Source organism: Oncorhynchus keta, chromosome 3 (assembly GCF_023373465.1).
Source record: "Oncorhynchus keta strain PuntledgeMale-10-30-2019 chromosome 3, Oket_V2, whole genome shotgun sequence".
In the NCBI taxonomy this organism is placed as follows: Eukaryota; Metazoa; Chordata; class Actinopteri; order Salmoniformes; family Salmonidae; genus Oncorhynchus; species Oncorhynchus keta.
This window is the reverse complement of record NC_068423.1, coordinates 31,236,035-31,252,067: the sequence shown is the minus strand read 5'-3', so window position 1 is coordinate 31,252,067 and position 16,033 is coordinate 31,236,035. Positions and strand designations below refer to the sequence as shown.

Below are 16,033 nucleotides of genomic sequence, written 5' to 3'. Positions count from 1 at the left end.
ATCAGTCTCTAACCCCCCAGGAACCATATGGATCAGCATCAGTCTCTATAACCCCGGGGAACCATATGGATCAAGCATCAGTCTCTATAACCCCCAGGAACCATATGGATCTAACCCCCAGGAACCATATGGATCAAGCATCAGTCTCTATAACCCCCTGGGAACCATATGGATCAAGCATCAGTCTCTATAACCCCGGGAACCATATGGATCAAGCATCAGTCTCTATAACCCCCAGGAACCATATGGATCAAGCATCAGTCTCTAACCCCCAGGAACCATATGGATCAAGCATCAGTCTCTATAACCCCCGGGAACCATATGGATCAAGCATCAGTCTCTATAACCCCCCAGGAACCATATGGATCAAGCATCAGTCTCTAACCCCCAGGAACCATATGGATCAAGCATCAGTCTCTATAACCCCCTGGGAACCATATGGATCAAGCATCAGTCTCTATAACCCCCGGGAACCATATGGATCAAGCATCAGTCTCTATAACCCCCCAGGAACCATATGGATCAAGCATCAGTCTCTAACCCCCCAGGAACCATATGGATCAAGCATCAGTCTCTATAACCCCCGGGAACCATATGGATCAAGCATCAGTCTCTATAACCCCCCAGGAACCATATGGATCAAGCATCAGTCTCTATAACCCCGGGAACCATATGGATCAAGCATCAGTCTCTATAACCCCCTGGGAACCATATGGATCAAGCATCAGTCTCTATAACCCCCTGGGAACCATATGGATCAAGCATCAGTCTCTATAACCTCCTGGGAACCATATGGATCAAGCATCAGTCTCTATAACCTCCTGGGAACCATATGGATCAAGCATCAGTCTCTATAACTTCCTGGGAACCATATGGATCAAGCATCAGTCTCTATAACCTCCTGGGAACCATATGGATCAAGCATCAGTCTCTATAACCTCCTGGGAACCATATGGATCAGAGACAGTAGGGATGACCAGGGATGTTCTCTGTTTAGTGAGTCCTCCAGATCAGAGGCAGTAGGGAGGACCAGGGATGTTCTCTGTTTAGTGAGTCCATTAGATCAGAGTCAGTAGGGATGACCAGGGATGTTCACTGTTTAGTGAGTCCATCAGATCAGAGTCAGTAGGGATGACCAGGGATGTATTCAGTTTAGTGAGTCCTCCAGATCAGAGGCAGTAGGGAGGACCAGGGATGTTCTCTGTTTAGTGAGTCCTCCAGATCAGAGGCAGTAGGGAGGACCAGGGATGTTCTCTGTTTAGTGAGTCCTCCAGATCAGAGGCAGTAGGGATGACCAGGGATGTTCTCTGTTTAGTGAGTCCTCCAGATCAGAGGCAGTAGGGATGACCAGGGATGTTCTCTGTTTAGTGAGTCCTCCAGATCAGAGGCAGTAGGGATGACCAGGGATGTTCTCTGTTTAGTGAGTCCTCCAGATCAAAGGCAGTAGGGAGGACCAGGGATGTTCTGTTTAGTGAGTCCTCCAGATCAGAGGCAGTAGGGATGACCAGTCTAACTCACCTATATTACAGGTAGCCCCTCCCTCCCTCCCATCCAGACTAACTCACCTAAATTACAGGTAGCCCCCTCCCATCCAGACTAACTCACCTATATTACAGGTAGCCCCCTCCCATCCAGACTAACTCACCTATATTACAGGTAGCCCCTCCCTCCCATCCAGACTAACTCACCTAAATTACAGGTAGCCCCTCCCTCCCATCCAGACTAACTCACCTATATTACAGGTAGCCCCCTCCCATCCAGACTAACTCACCTATATTACAGGTAGCCCCTCCCTCCCATCCAGACTAACTCACCTATATTACAGGTAGCCCCCTCCCATCCAGACTAACTCACCTATATTACAGGTAGCCCCTCCCTCCCATCCAGACTAACTCACCTATATTACAGGTAGCCCCTCCCTCCCACCCAGACTAACTCACCTATATTACAGGTAGCCCCTCCCTCCCATCCAGACTAACTCACCTATATTACAGGTAGCCCCCTCCCTCCCATCCAGACTAACTCACCTATATTACAGGTAGCCCCCTCCCTCCCATCCAGACTAACTCACCTATATTACAGGTAGCCCCTCCCTCCCATCCAGAATAACTCACCTATATTACAGGTAGCCCCTCCCTCCCTCCCATCCAGACTAACTCACCTAAATTACAGGTAGCCCCTCCCTCCCATCCAGACTAACTCACCTATATTACAGGTAGCCCCCTCCCATCCAGACTAACTTACCTATATTACAGGTAGCCCCCTCCCTCCCATCCAGACTAACTCACCTATATTACAGGTAGCCCCTCCCTCCCATCCAGACTAACTCACCTATATTACAGGTAGCCCCTCCCTCCCATCCAGAATAACTCACCTATATTACAGGTAGCCCCTCCCTCCCATCTAGACTAACTCACCTATATTACAGGTAGCCCCCTCCCTCCCATCCAGACTAACTCACCTATATTACAGGTAGCCCCCTCCCTCCCATCCAGAATAACTCACCTATATTACAGGTAGCCCCTCCCTCCCACCCAGACTAACTCATCTATATTACAGGTAGCCCCCTCCCTCCCACCCAGACTAACTCACCTATATTACAGGTAGCCCCTCCCTCCCTCCCAGACTAACTCACCTATATTACAGGTAGCCCCCTCCCTCCCACCCAGACTAACTCATCTATATTACAGGTAGCCCCCTCCCTCCCACCCAGACTAACTCACCTATATTACAGGTAGCCCCCTCCCTCCCACCCAGACTAACTCATCTATATTACAGGTAGCCCCCTCCCTCCCACCCAGACTAACTCACCTATATTACAGGTAGCCCCTCCCATCCAGACTAACTCACCTATATTACAGGTAGCCCCCTCCCTCCCATCCAGACTAACTCACCTATATTACAGGTAGCCCCTCCCTCCCATCCAGAATAACTCACCTATATTACAGGTAGCCCCTCCCTCCCTCCCATCCAGACTAACTCACCTATATTACAGGTAGCCCCTCCCTCCCATCCAGAATAACTCACCTATATTACAGGTAGCCCCTCCCTCCCTCCCATCCAGACTAACTCACCTATATTACAGGTAGCCCCTCCCTCCCATCCAGACTAACTCACCTAAATTACAGGTAGCCCCTCCCTCCCATCCAGACTAACTCACCTATATTACAGGTAGCCCCTCCCTCCCTCCCATCCAGACTAACTCACCTATATTACAGGTAGCCCCTCCCTCCCATCCAGACTAACTCACCTATATTACAGGTAGCCCCTCCCTCCCATCCAGACTAACTCACCTAAATTACAGGTAGCCCCTCCCTCCCATCCAGACTAACTCACCTAAATTACAGGTAGCCCCTCCCTCCCATCCAGACTAACTCACCTAAATTACAGGTAGCCCCTCCCTCCCATCCAGACTAACTCACCTATATTACAGGTAGCCCCCTCCCTCCCATCCAGACTAACTCACCTATATTACAGGTAGCCCCTCCCTCCCATCCAGACTAACTCACCTATATTACAGGTAGCCCCCTCCCTCCCATCCAGACTAACTCACCTATATTACAGGTAGCCCCTCCCTCCCATCCAGACTAACTCATCTATATTACAGGTAGCCCCTCCCTCCCTCCCATCTAGACTAACTCACCTATATTACAGGTAGCCCCTCCCTCCCACCCAGACTAACTCATCTATATTACAGTTAGCCCCCTCCCTCCCACCCAGACTAACTCATCTATATTACAGGTAGCCCCCTCCCTCCCTCCCATCTAGACTAACTCACCTATATTACAGGTAGCCCCTCCCTCCCATCCAGACTAACTCACCTATATTACAGGTAGCCCCTCCCTCCCATCCAGACTAACTCACCTATATTACAGGTAGCCCCTCCCTCCCATCCAGACTAACTCACCTATATTACAGGTAGCCCCCTCCCTCCCACCCAGACTAACTCATCTATATTACAGGTAGCCCCCTCCCTCCCTCCCATCTAGACTAACTCACCTATATTACAGGTAGCCCCTCCCTCCCATCCAGACTAACTCACCTATATTACAGGTAGCCCCTCCCTCCCATCCAGACTAACTCACCTATATTACAGTTAGCCCCCTCCCTCCCATCCAGACTAACTCACCTATATTACAGGTAGCCCCTCCCTCCCATCCAGACTAACTCACCTATATTACAGTTAGCCCCTCCCTCCCTCCCATCCAGACTAACTCACCTATATTACAGGTAGCCCCTCCCTCCCATCCAGACTAACTCACCTATATTACAGGTAGCCCCTCCCTCCCATCCAGACTAACTCACCTATATTACAGTTAGCCCCTCCCTCCCTCCCTCCCTCCCAGACTAACTCACCTATATTACAGGTAGCCCCTCCCTCCCTCCCATCTAGACTAACTCACCTATATTACAGGTAGCCCCTCCCTCCCAGACTAACTCATCTATATTACAGGTAGCCCCTCCCTCCCAGACTAACTCACCTATATTACAGGTAGCCCCTCCCTCCCATCCAGACTAACTCACCTATATTACAGTTAGCCCCCTCCCTCCCACCCAGACTAACTCATCTATATTACAGGTAGCCCCCTCCCATCCAGACTAACTCACCTATATTACAGGTAGCCCCTCCCTCCCATCCAGACTAACTCACCTATATTACAGGTCGCCCCCTCCCTCCCATCCAGACTAACTCACCTATATTACAGGTAGCCCCTCCCTCCCATCCAGACTAACTCACCTATATTACAGGTAGCCCCCTCCCATCCAGACTAACTCATCTATATTACAGGTAGCCCCCTCCCACCCAGAATAACTCACCTATATTACAGGTAGCCCCTCCCTCCCTCCCATCCAGACTAACTCACCTAAATTACAGGTAGCCCCTCCCTCCCATCCAGACTAACTCACCTATATTACAGGTAGCCCCCTCCCATCCAGACTAACTCACCTATATTACAGGTAGCCCCTCCCTCCCACCCAGACTAACTCACCTATATTACAGGTAGCCCCTCCCTCCCATCCAGACTAACTCACCTATATTACAGGTAGCTCCCCCCCTCCCATCCAGACTAACTCACCTATATTACAGGTAGCCCCTCCCTCCCATCTAGACTAACTCACCTATATTACAGGTAGCCCCTCCCTCCCATCCAGACTAACTCACCTATATTACAGGTAGCCCTCCCTCCCACCCAGACTAACTCACCTATATTACAGGTAGCCCCTCCCTCCCATCCAGACTAACTCACCTATATTACAGGTAGCCCCCTCCCTCCCATCCAGACTAACTCACCTATATTACAGGTAGCCCCTCCCTCCCATCCAGACTAACTCACCTATATTACAGGTAGCCCCTCCCTCCCTCCCATCCAGACTAACTCACCTATATTACAGGTAGCCCCCTCCCCCTCCAGACTAACTCACCCAGACTAACTCACCTATATTACAGGTAGCCCCTCCCTCCCTCCCAGACTAACTCACCTATATTACAGGTAGCCCCCTCCCTCCCACCCAGACTAACTCACCTATATTACAGGTAGCCCCTCCCTCCCATCCAGACTAACTCACCTATATTACAGGTAGCCCCTCCCTCCCATCCAGACTAACTCACCTATATTACAGGTAGCCCCTCCCTCCCACCCAGACTAACTCACCTATATTACAGGTAGCCCCTCCCTCCCATCCAGACTAACTCACCTATATTACAGGTAGCCCCTCCCTCCCATCCAGACTAACTCACCTATATTACAGGTAGCCCCCCTCCCATCCAGACTAACTCATCTATATTACAGGTAGCCCCCTCCCACCCAGAATAACTCACCTATATTACAGGTAGCCCCTCCCTCCCTCCCATCCAGACTAACTCACCTATATTACAGGTAGCCCCTCCCTCCCATCCAGACTAACTCACCTATATTACAGGTAGCCCCCCTCCCATCCAGACTAACTCACCTATATTACAGGTAGCCCCTCCCTCCCATCCAGACTAACTCACCTATATTACAGGTAGCCCCTCCCTCCCATCCAGACTAACTCACCTATATTACAGGTAGCCCCCTCCCTCCCATCCAGACTAACTCACCTATATTACAGGTAGCCCCTCCCTCCCATCTAGACTAACTCACCTATATTACAGGTAGCCCCTCCCTCCCATCCAGACTAACTCACCTATATTACAGGTAGCCCCTCCCTCCCACCCAGACTAACTCACCTATATTACAGGTAGCCCCTCCCTCCCATCCAGACTAACTCACCTATATTACAGGTAGCCCCTCCCTCCCATCCAGACTAACTCACCTATATTACAGGTAGCCCCTCCCTCCCATCCAGACTAACTCACCTATATTACAGTTAGCCCCTCCCTCCCTCCCATCCAGACTAACTCACCTATATTACAGGTAGCCCCCTCCCACCCAGACTAACTCACCTATATTACAGTTAGCCCCCTCCCTCCCTCCCAGACTAACTCACCTATATTACAGGTAGCCCCCTCCCTCCCTCCCACCCAGACTAACTCACCTATATTACAGGTAGCCCCTCCCTCCCACCCAGACTAACTCACCTATATTACAGGTAGCCCCCTCCCTCCCATCCAGACTAACTCACCTATATTACAGTTAGCCCCCTCCCTCCCATCCAGACTAACTCACCTATATTACAGGTAGCCCCTCCCTCCCATCCAGACTAACTCACCTATATTACAGTTAGCCCCTCCCTCCCTCCCATCCAGACTAACTCACCTATATTACAGGTAGCCCCCTCCCATCCAGACTAACTCACCTATATTACAGGTAGCCCCTCCCTCCCACCCAGAATAACTCACCTATATTACAGGTAGCCCCTCCCTCCCATCTAGACTAACTCACCTATTTTACAGGTAGCCCCTCCCTCCCATCCAGACTAACTCACCTATATTACAGGTAGCCCCCTCCCTCCCATCCAGACTAACTCACCTATATTACAGGTAGCCCCCTCCCTCCCATCCAGACTAACTCACCTATATTACAGGTAGCCCCTCCCTCCCTCCCAGACTAACTCACCTATATTACAGGTAGCCCCTCCCTCCCAGACTAACTCACCTATATTACAGGTAGCCCCTCCCTCCCTCCCAGACTAACTCACCTATATTACAGGTAGCCCCTCCCTCCCTCCCACCCAGACTAACTCACCTATATTACAGGTAGCCCCTCCCTCCCACCCAGACTAACTCACCTATATTACAGGTAGCCCCCTCCCTCCCACCCAGACTCCCAACTCATCTATATTACAGGTAGCCCCTCCCTCCCACCCAGACTAACTCACCTATATTACAGGTAGCCCCCTCCCTCCCTCCCACTCCAGACTAACTCACCTATATTACAGGTAGCCCCCCCTCCCTCCCTCCCATCCAGACTAACAGCACCTATATTACAGGTAGCCCCTCCCTCCCACCCAGACTAACTCACCTATATTACAGGTAGCCCCTCCCTCCCACCCAGACTAACTCACCTATATTACAGGTAGCCCCTCCCTCCCATCCAGACTAACTCACCTATATTACAGGTAGCCCCTCCCTCCCACCCAGACTAACTCACCTATATTACAGGTAGCTCCCTCCCTCCCACCCAGACTAACTCACCTATATTACAGGTAGCCCCCTCCCTCCCTCCCACCCAGACTAACTCATCTATATTACAGGTAGCCCCCTCCCTCCCTCCCAGACTAACTCATCTATATTACAGGTAGCTCCCTCCCTCCCACCCAGACTAACTCATCTATATTACAGGTAGCCCCTCCCTCCCATCTAGACTAACTCACCTATTTTACAGGTAGCCCCTCCCTCCCATCCAGACTAACTCACCTATATTACAGGTAGCCCCCTCCCTCCCATCCAGACTAACTCACCTATATTACAGTTAGCCCCCTCCCTCCCATCCAGACTAACTCACCTATATTACAGGTAGCCCCCTCCCTCCCTCCCAGACTAACTCACCTATATTACAGGTAGCCCCCTCCCTCCCATCCAGACTAACTCACCTATATTACAGGTAGCCCCTCCCTCCCTCCCAGACTAACTCACCTATATTACAGGTAGCCCCTCCCTCCCTCCCCAGACTAACTCATCTATATTACAGGTAGCCCCTCCCTCCCACCCAGACTAACTCACCTATATTACAGGTAGCCCCCTCCCTCCCATCCAGACTAACTCACCTATATTACAGGTAGCCCCTCCCTCCCATCCAGACTAACTCACCTATATTACAGGTAGCCCCTCCCTCCCTCCCATCCAGACTAACTCACCTAAATTACAGGTAGCCCCTCCCTCCCATCCAGACTAACTCACCTATATTACAGGTAGCCCCTCCCTCCCATCCAGAATAACTCACCTATATTACAGGTAGCCCCCTCCCTCCCTCCCATCCAGACTAACTCACCTTATTAGGTAGCCCCTCCCTCCCATCCAGGTAACTCACCCAGGTAGCCCCCTCCCATCCAGACTAACTCACCTATATTACAGGTAGCCCCCTCCCTCCCATCCAGACTAACTCACCTATATTACAGGTAGCCCCTCCCTCCCATCCAGACTAACTCACCTATATTACAGGTAGCCCCTCCCTCCCATCCAGACTAACTCACCTATATTACAGGTAGCCCCTCCCTCCCATCCAGACTAACTCACCTATATTACAGGTAGCCCCCTCCCTCCCATCCAGACTAACTCACCTATATTACAGGTAGCCCCCTCCCTCCCATCCAGACTAACTCACCTATATTACAGGTAGCCCCTCCCTCCCATCCAGACTAACTCACCTATATTACAGGTAGCCCCTCCCTCCCACCCAGACTAACTCACCTATATTACAGGTAGCCCCCTCCCTCCCATCCAGACTAACTCACCTATATTACAGGTAGCCCCTCCCTCCCATCCAGACTAACTCACCTATATTACAGGTAGCCCCCTCCCTCCCACCCAGACTAACTCACCTATATTACAGGTAGCCCCTCCCTCCCACCCAGACTAACTCACCTATATTACAGGTAGCCCCTCCCTCCCACCCAGACTAACTCACCTATATTACAGGTAGCCCCTCCCTCCCATCCAGACTAACTCACCTATATTACAGGTAGCCCCTCCCTCCCATCCAGACTAACTCACCTATATTACAGGTAGCCCCCTCCCTCCCATCCAGACTAACTCACCTATATTACAGGTAGCCCCCTCCCTCCCATCCAGACTAACTCACCTATATAACTCACTATATTACAGGTAGCCCCTCCCTCCCATCCAGACTAACTCACCTATATTACAGGTAGCCCCTCCCTCCCTCCAGAATAACTCACCTATATTACAGGTAGCCCCCTCCCTCCCATCCAGACTAACTCACCTATATTACAGGTAGCCCCTCCCTCCCATCCAGACTAACTCACCTATATTACAGGTAGCCCCTCCCTCCCTCCCATCCAGACTAACTCACCTATATTACAGGTAGCCCCTCCCTCCCATCCAGACTAACTCACCTATATTACAGGTAGCCCCTCCCTCCCATCCAGACTAACTCACCTATATTACAGGTAGCCCCCTCCCTCCCATCCAGACTAACTCACCTATATTACAGGTAGCCCCTCCCTCCCATCCAGACTAACTCACCTATATTACAGGTAGGCCCTCCCTCCCCCTCCCTCCCTCCCATCCAGACTAACTCACCTATATTATAGGTAGCCCCCTCCCTCCCACCCAGACTAACTCACCTATATTACAGGTAGCCCCTCCCTCCCATCCAGACTAACTCACCTATATTACAGGTAGCCCCCTCCCTCCCATCCAGACTAACTCACCTATATTACAGGTAGCCCCTCCCTCCCATCCAGACTAACTCACCTATATTACAGGTAGCCCCTCCCTCCCATCCAGACTAACTCACCTATATTACAGGTAGCCCCCTCCCTCCCATCCAGAATAACTCACCTATATTACAGGTAGCCCCTCCTCCCTCCTCCCATCCAGACTAACTCACCTATATTACAGGTAGCCCCTCCCTCCCATCCAGACTAACTCACCTATATTACAGGTAGCCCCCTCCCTCCCATCCAGACTAACTCACCTATATTACAGGTAGCCCCCTCCCTCCCTCCCATCCAGACTAACTCACCTATATTACAGGTAGCCCCCTCCCTCCCTCCCATCCAGACTAACTCACCTATATTACAGGTAGCCCCTCCCTCCCATCCAGACTAACTCACCTATATTACAGGTAGCCCCTCCCTCCCATCCAGACTAACTCACCTATATTACAGGTAGCCCCCTCCCTCCCACCCAGACTAACTCACCTATATTACAGGTAGCCCCCTCCCTCCCATCCAGACTAACTCACCTATATTACAGGTAGCCCCTCCCTCCCATCCAGACTAACTCACCTATATTACAGGTAGCCCCTCCCTCCCTCCCATCCAGACTAACTCACCTATATTACAGGTAGCCCCCTCCCTCCCACCCAGACTAACTCACCTATATTACAGGTAGCCCCCCTCCCTCCCATCCAGACTAACTCACCTATATTACAGGTAGCCCCCTCCCTCCCACCCAGACTAACTCACCTATATTACAGGTAGCCCCTCCCTCCCACCCAGACTAACTCACCTATATTACAGGTAGCCCCCTCCCTCCCATCCAGACTAACTCACCTATATTACAGGTAGCCCCTCCCTCCCATCCAGACTAACTCACCTATATTACAGGTAGCCCCCTCCCTCCCATCCAGACTAACTCACCTATATTACAGGTAGCCCCTCCCTCCCATCCAGACTAACTCACCTATATTACAGGTAGCCCCTCCCTCCCATCCAGACTAACTCACCTATATTACAGGTAGCCCCCCCTCCCTCCCATAGCCCCCAGACTAACTCACCTATATTACAGGTAGCCCCTCCCTCCCATCCAGACTAACTCACCTATATTACAGGTAGCCCCCCCTCCCTCCCATCCAGACTAACTCACCTATATTACAGGTAGCCCCCCCTCCCTCCCATCCAGACTAACTCCAGACCTATATTACAGGTAGCCCCTCCCTCCCTCCCATCCAGACTAACTCACCTATATTACAGGTAGCCCCCTCCCTCCCTCCCCAGACTAACTCACCTATATTACAGGTAGCCCCCTCCCTCCCACCCAGACTAACTCACCTATATTACAGGTAGCCCCCTCCCTCCCATCCAGACTAACTCACCTATATTACAGGTAGCCCCTCCCTCCCATCCAGACTAACTCACCTATATTACAGGTAGCCCCCCCCTCCCTCCCATCCAGACTAACTCACCTATATTACAGGTAGCCCCTCCCTCCCATCCAGACTAACTCACCTATATTACAGGTAGCCCCTCCCTCCCATCCAGACTAACTCACCTATATTACAGGTAGCCCCCTCCCTCCCACCCAGACTAACTCACCTATATTACAGGTAGCCCCCTCCCTCCCATCCAGACTAACTCACCTATATTACAGGTAGCCCCCTCCCTCCCTCCCATCCAGACTAACTCACCTATATTACAGGTAGCCCCCTCCCATCCAGGGGAACACTTGCACTGGAAGGTGTCTCCCTCGTCATGGCATGTCCCTCCGTTGTTACAGGTAGCCTCGTCACACTGGCTCTCACCTGGGAGACAGAGTTAAAGAGTCAGTGTTTTCATAATGCACACACACACCTACCTGTGTGATAACATTCACACCTAAGCACATAGGTACACTGGTAAATAGAAAATGAGAGGGAGCGAGAGACACTGAGGGAGCGAGAGAGAGAGAGACACTGAGGGAGCTAGAGCTAGAGATAGAGCTAGAGATAGAGAGAGAGACACTGAGGGAGCTAGAGCTAGAGCTAGAGCTAGAGATAGAGAGACTGAGGGAGAGAGACTGAGGGAGAGAGACTGAGGGAGAGAGACAGACAGGGACAGAGATGTGTTCTTACGGGAGTGGCAGGTCTTCCCCTTCCAGCCGTTCATACACTCACAGAAGAAATCAGTCACCAGGTCTCGACATGTTCCTCCATTATGGCATGGACTAGTGCTGCAGTCATCTATATCTGGAGGAGAGGAGGGGGGAGGAAGAGGAGGAGGAGAGAGGAGAGAGAGAGAGAGGGGGAGAGGAGGAGGAGGAGAGGGGGAGAGAGGAGGAGGAGAGAGGAGAGAGGAGGAGGAGAGAGGAGAGAGGAAAGAGAGAGGAGAGGGGGAAAGGAGGAGGAGGAGAGAGAGAGGAGAGGGGGAAAGGAGGAGGAGGAGATAGAGAGGGGGAAAGGAGGAGGAGGAGATAGAGAGGAGAGGAGGAAAGGAGGAGGAGAGAGGATAGAGAGGAGAGGGGAGAGGGGAGGGAGGAGGGAGGAGAGAGGAGGAGAGAGGAGGAGAGGGGGAAAGGAGAGGAGGAGGAGAGAGAGGAGAGGGGGAGGAGGAGAGGGGGAGAGGGGGAAAGGAGGAGGAGGAGATAGAGAAGGAGGGAGGAGGAGGGAGGAGGAGGAGGGGGGAGAGAGGAGGAGAGAGGAGAGGGGAAAGGAGAGGAGGAGGAGAGGAGGAGAGGGGAGGAGGGGAGGAGATAGAGGAGAGGAGGAAAGGAGGAGGAGGGGGAGGGAGGAGAGGAGGAGGAGGAGAGAGGATAGAGAGGAGGAGAGGGGGGAGAGAGAGGAGAGGAGGAGAGAGGAGGAGGGGGGGGGGAGGAGAGGAGGAGGGGAGGGAGGAGGAGGAGGAGGGGAGGAGGGAGGAGGAGGAGGAGAGGGGAGGAGGAGGAGGAGGAGAAAGGATAGAGAGGAGGAGAGGGGGAGAGGAGGAGAGAGGATAGAAAGAGTGGAGGAGAGGGGGAGAGGATAGAGACAGAGAGGGGAGAGGAGAGAGAAACTTGTTTCAGGTTAAATTGCTACCTTTACATAATGGTCATAATTACACGTATCGACCTACTTAGTGAAACATATATCATGCATCTCTACGTGTCAACGATGATGGGTAAGAATGTGGACCCCAGGAAAACTGGTGGTCACTAAGGTATCAGCTAATGAGGATCCAAATAAAGACTAGTAGTGCTGCAGGGGGCCGGTCTAGAGGGGGCCGGTCTAGAGGGGGCCGGTCTAGAGGGGGCCGGCTAGGGGGCCGGTCTAGAGGGGGCCGGTCTAGAGGGGGCCGGTCTAGAGGGGGCCGGTCTAGAGGGGGCTGGGGGCCGGTCTAGAGGGGGCCGGTCTAGAGGGGGCGGTCTAGAGGGGGCCGGTCTAGCGGGGGCCGGGCTAGAGGGGGCCGGTCTAGAGGGGGCCGGGGGCCGGTCTAGAGGGGGCCGGTCTAGAGGGGGCCGGTCTAGAGGGGGCCGGGCACCCGGTCTAGAGGGGGCCGGGAACCGGTCTAGAGGGGGCCGGTCTAGAGGGGGCCGGGTGCCGGTCTAGAGGGGGCGGGGGGCCGGTCTAGAGGGGGCCGGTCTAGAGGGGGCCGGTCTAGAGGGGGCCGGGACCCGGTCTAGAGGGGGCCGGTCTAGAGGGGGCCGGGACCCGGTCTAGAGGGGGCCGGTCTAGAGGGGCGGGGGACCCGGTCTAGAGGGGGCCGGTCTAGAGGGGGCCGGGACCCGGTCTAGAGGGGGGCGGGGGCCGGTCTAGAGGGGGGGCGGGGGCCGGTCTAGAGGGGGCCGGTCTAGAGGGGGCCGGTCTAGAGGGGGCTGGGGACCCGGTCTAGAGGGGGCCGGTCTAGAGGGGGCCGGGACCCGGTCTAGAGGGGGCCGGTCTAGAGGGGGCCGGGACCCGGTCTAGAGGGGGCCGGTCTAGAGGGGGCCGGGACCCGGTCTAGAGGGGGCCGGTCTAGAGGGGGCCGGGACCCGGTCTAGTGGGGGCCGGTCTAGAGGGGGCCAGTCTAGAGGGGGCCAGTCTAGAGGGGGCCAGTCTAGAGGGGGCCAGTCTAGAGGGGGCCAGTCTAGAGGGGGCCAGTCTAGAGGGGGCCAGTCTAGAGGGGGCCAGTCTAGAGGGGGCCAGTCTAGAGGGGGGCCAGTCTAGAGGGGGGGCCAGTCTAGAGGGGGCCGGTCTAGAGGGGGCCAGTCTAGAGGGGGCCAGTCTAGAGGGGGCGGTCTAGAGGTGGCGGTCTAGAAGTGGCGGTCTAGAGGGGGCCGGTCTAGAGGGGGCCGGTCTAGAGGGGGCCGGTCTAGAGGGGGCCAGTCTAGAGGGGCCAGTCTAGAGGGCCAGTCTAGAGGGGCCAGTCTAGAGGGGCCGGTCTAGAGGGGGACCCGGTCTAGAGGGGGCCGGGCCAGTCTAGAGGGGCCGGTCTAGAGGGCCAGTCTCTAGTGGGGGGCCGGTCTAGAAGGGCGGTCTAGAGGGGGCCAGTCTAGAGGGGCCGGTCTAGAGGGGGCCAGTCTAGAGGGGGCCAGTCTAGAGGGGGCCAGTCTAGAAGGGCCGGTCTAGAGGGGGCCGGTCTAGAGGGGCGGTCTAGAAGGGCGGTCTAGAGGGCCCTAGAGGGGGCCGGTCTAGAGGGGGCCGGTCTAGAGGGGGCCGGTCTAGAGGGGGCCGGTCTAGAGGGGGCCGGTCTAGAGGGGGCCGGGGGCCGGTCTAGAGGTGGCGGTCTAGAGGTGGCGGTCTAGAGGGGCCGGTCTAGAGGGGCCGGTCTAGAGGGGCCGGTCTAGAGGGGGCCGGTCTAGAGGGGGCCGGTCTAGAGGGGGCGCTGCCCGCCCCTCGTAGTTCTCATCAACATGTCGATCTCTCAATAGAAGTTGAAAAACACTTTTTATTTTTAAAGAATAAATACTTACTGGTCTCGCAGTGATCCCCCTCCCAGCCGTCTCCACAAATACACTGGTACACACTGACTTTATCTATACAGGTTCCTCCGTTACCACACGGGCTGCTCTCACAATCATTAATATCTGAGATGGAGGGGGGAGAGAGAGGAGAGGTGAGGGGGGGGAGAGAGAGGAGAGGTGAGGGGGGAGAGAGAGAGAGAGGTGAGAGGGAGGGGAGGAGAGAAATCATTAGAAACTACAGTAAGGTAGGTTTAAATGGATAATGTACCTGTACAAAACAGTGAAAAAAGTGAACTCCAGGTAAGATCATTCTCTGAGTGTTGGCTTTAGTTTGACGTGTGGAATGTGGTTGGTGTGTGAAGTCTTGTGTGAGTCCCGTGCCAAGGCCACAGTGTTTGTGGACAGTTTAGAGGGACACTGGGTACTGTTGATAGCTGCCTGCCAGTGGTGCCAAGGACAGCATGGGTGGTTTGGGATCAGGGTCTCTTTGCTTTAGCGAGATATGTCATGTCTAAGTCCCTATGTCTGCTATATGTCATGTCTAAGTCAGTATGTCTGCTATATGTCATGTCTAAGTCAGTATGTCTGCTATATGTCATGTCTATATGTCAGCTATATGTCATGTCTAAGTCAGTATGTCTACTATATGTCATGTCTAAGTCCCTATGTCTGCTATATGTCATGTCTAAGTCCCTATGTCTGCTATATGTCATGTCTATACGTCAGTATGTCTGCTATATGTCATGTCTATATGTCAGTATGTCTGCTATATGTCATGTCTATAAGTCAGTATGTCTGCTATATGTCATGTCTAAGTCAGTATGTCTGCTATATGTCATGTCTAAGTCCCTATGTCTGCTATATGTCATGTCTAAGTCCCTATGTCTGCTATATGTCATGTCTATACTTCATGTCTAAGTCACTATGTCTGCTATATGTCATGTCTATACGTTAGTATGTCTGCTATATGTCATGTCTATACGTAAGTATGTCTGCTATATGTCATGTCTATACGTAAGTATGTCTGCTATATGTCATGTCTATACTTCATGTCTAAGTCACTATGTCTGCTATATGTCATGTCTAAGTCAGTATGTCTGCTATATGTCATGTCTAAGTCACTATGTCTGCTATATGTCATGTCTATACGTTAGTATGTCTGCTATATGTCATGTCTATACGTAAGTATGTCTGCTATATGTCATGTCTATACTTCATGTCTAAGTCACTATGTCTGCTATATGTCATGTCTAAGTCAGTATGTCTGCTATATGTCATGTCTAAGTCACTATGTCTGCTATATGTCATGTC

General features: G+C 53.1%; 1 protein-coding gene across 3 annotated transcripts in view; it reads right to left on the bottom strand.

The window, feature by feature from the left end:
* jag1b (jagged canonical Notch ligand 1b) overlaps positions 1–16,033 on the bottom strand; it is a 132,916-nt gene that overhangs the window by 44,482 nt on the left and 72,401 nt on the right. For all 3 annotated transcript variants that reach the window (XM_052496089.1, XM_052496081.1, XM_052496086.1), the window contains exons 15-17: positions 14,732–14,845; positions 11,940–12,053; positions 11,517–11,630 (exon numbers count right to left, since the gene is read on the bottom strand). In XM_052496089.1, the coding sequence (XP_052352049.1) occupies positions 11,517–11,630; positions 11,940–12,053; positions 14,732–14,845 (342 nt within the window). The remainder of the gene's footprint in view (positions 1–11,516; positions 11,631–11,939; positions 12,054–14,731; positions 14,846–16,033) is intronic.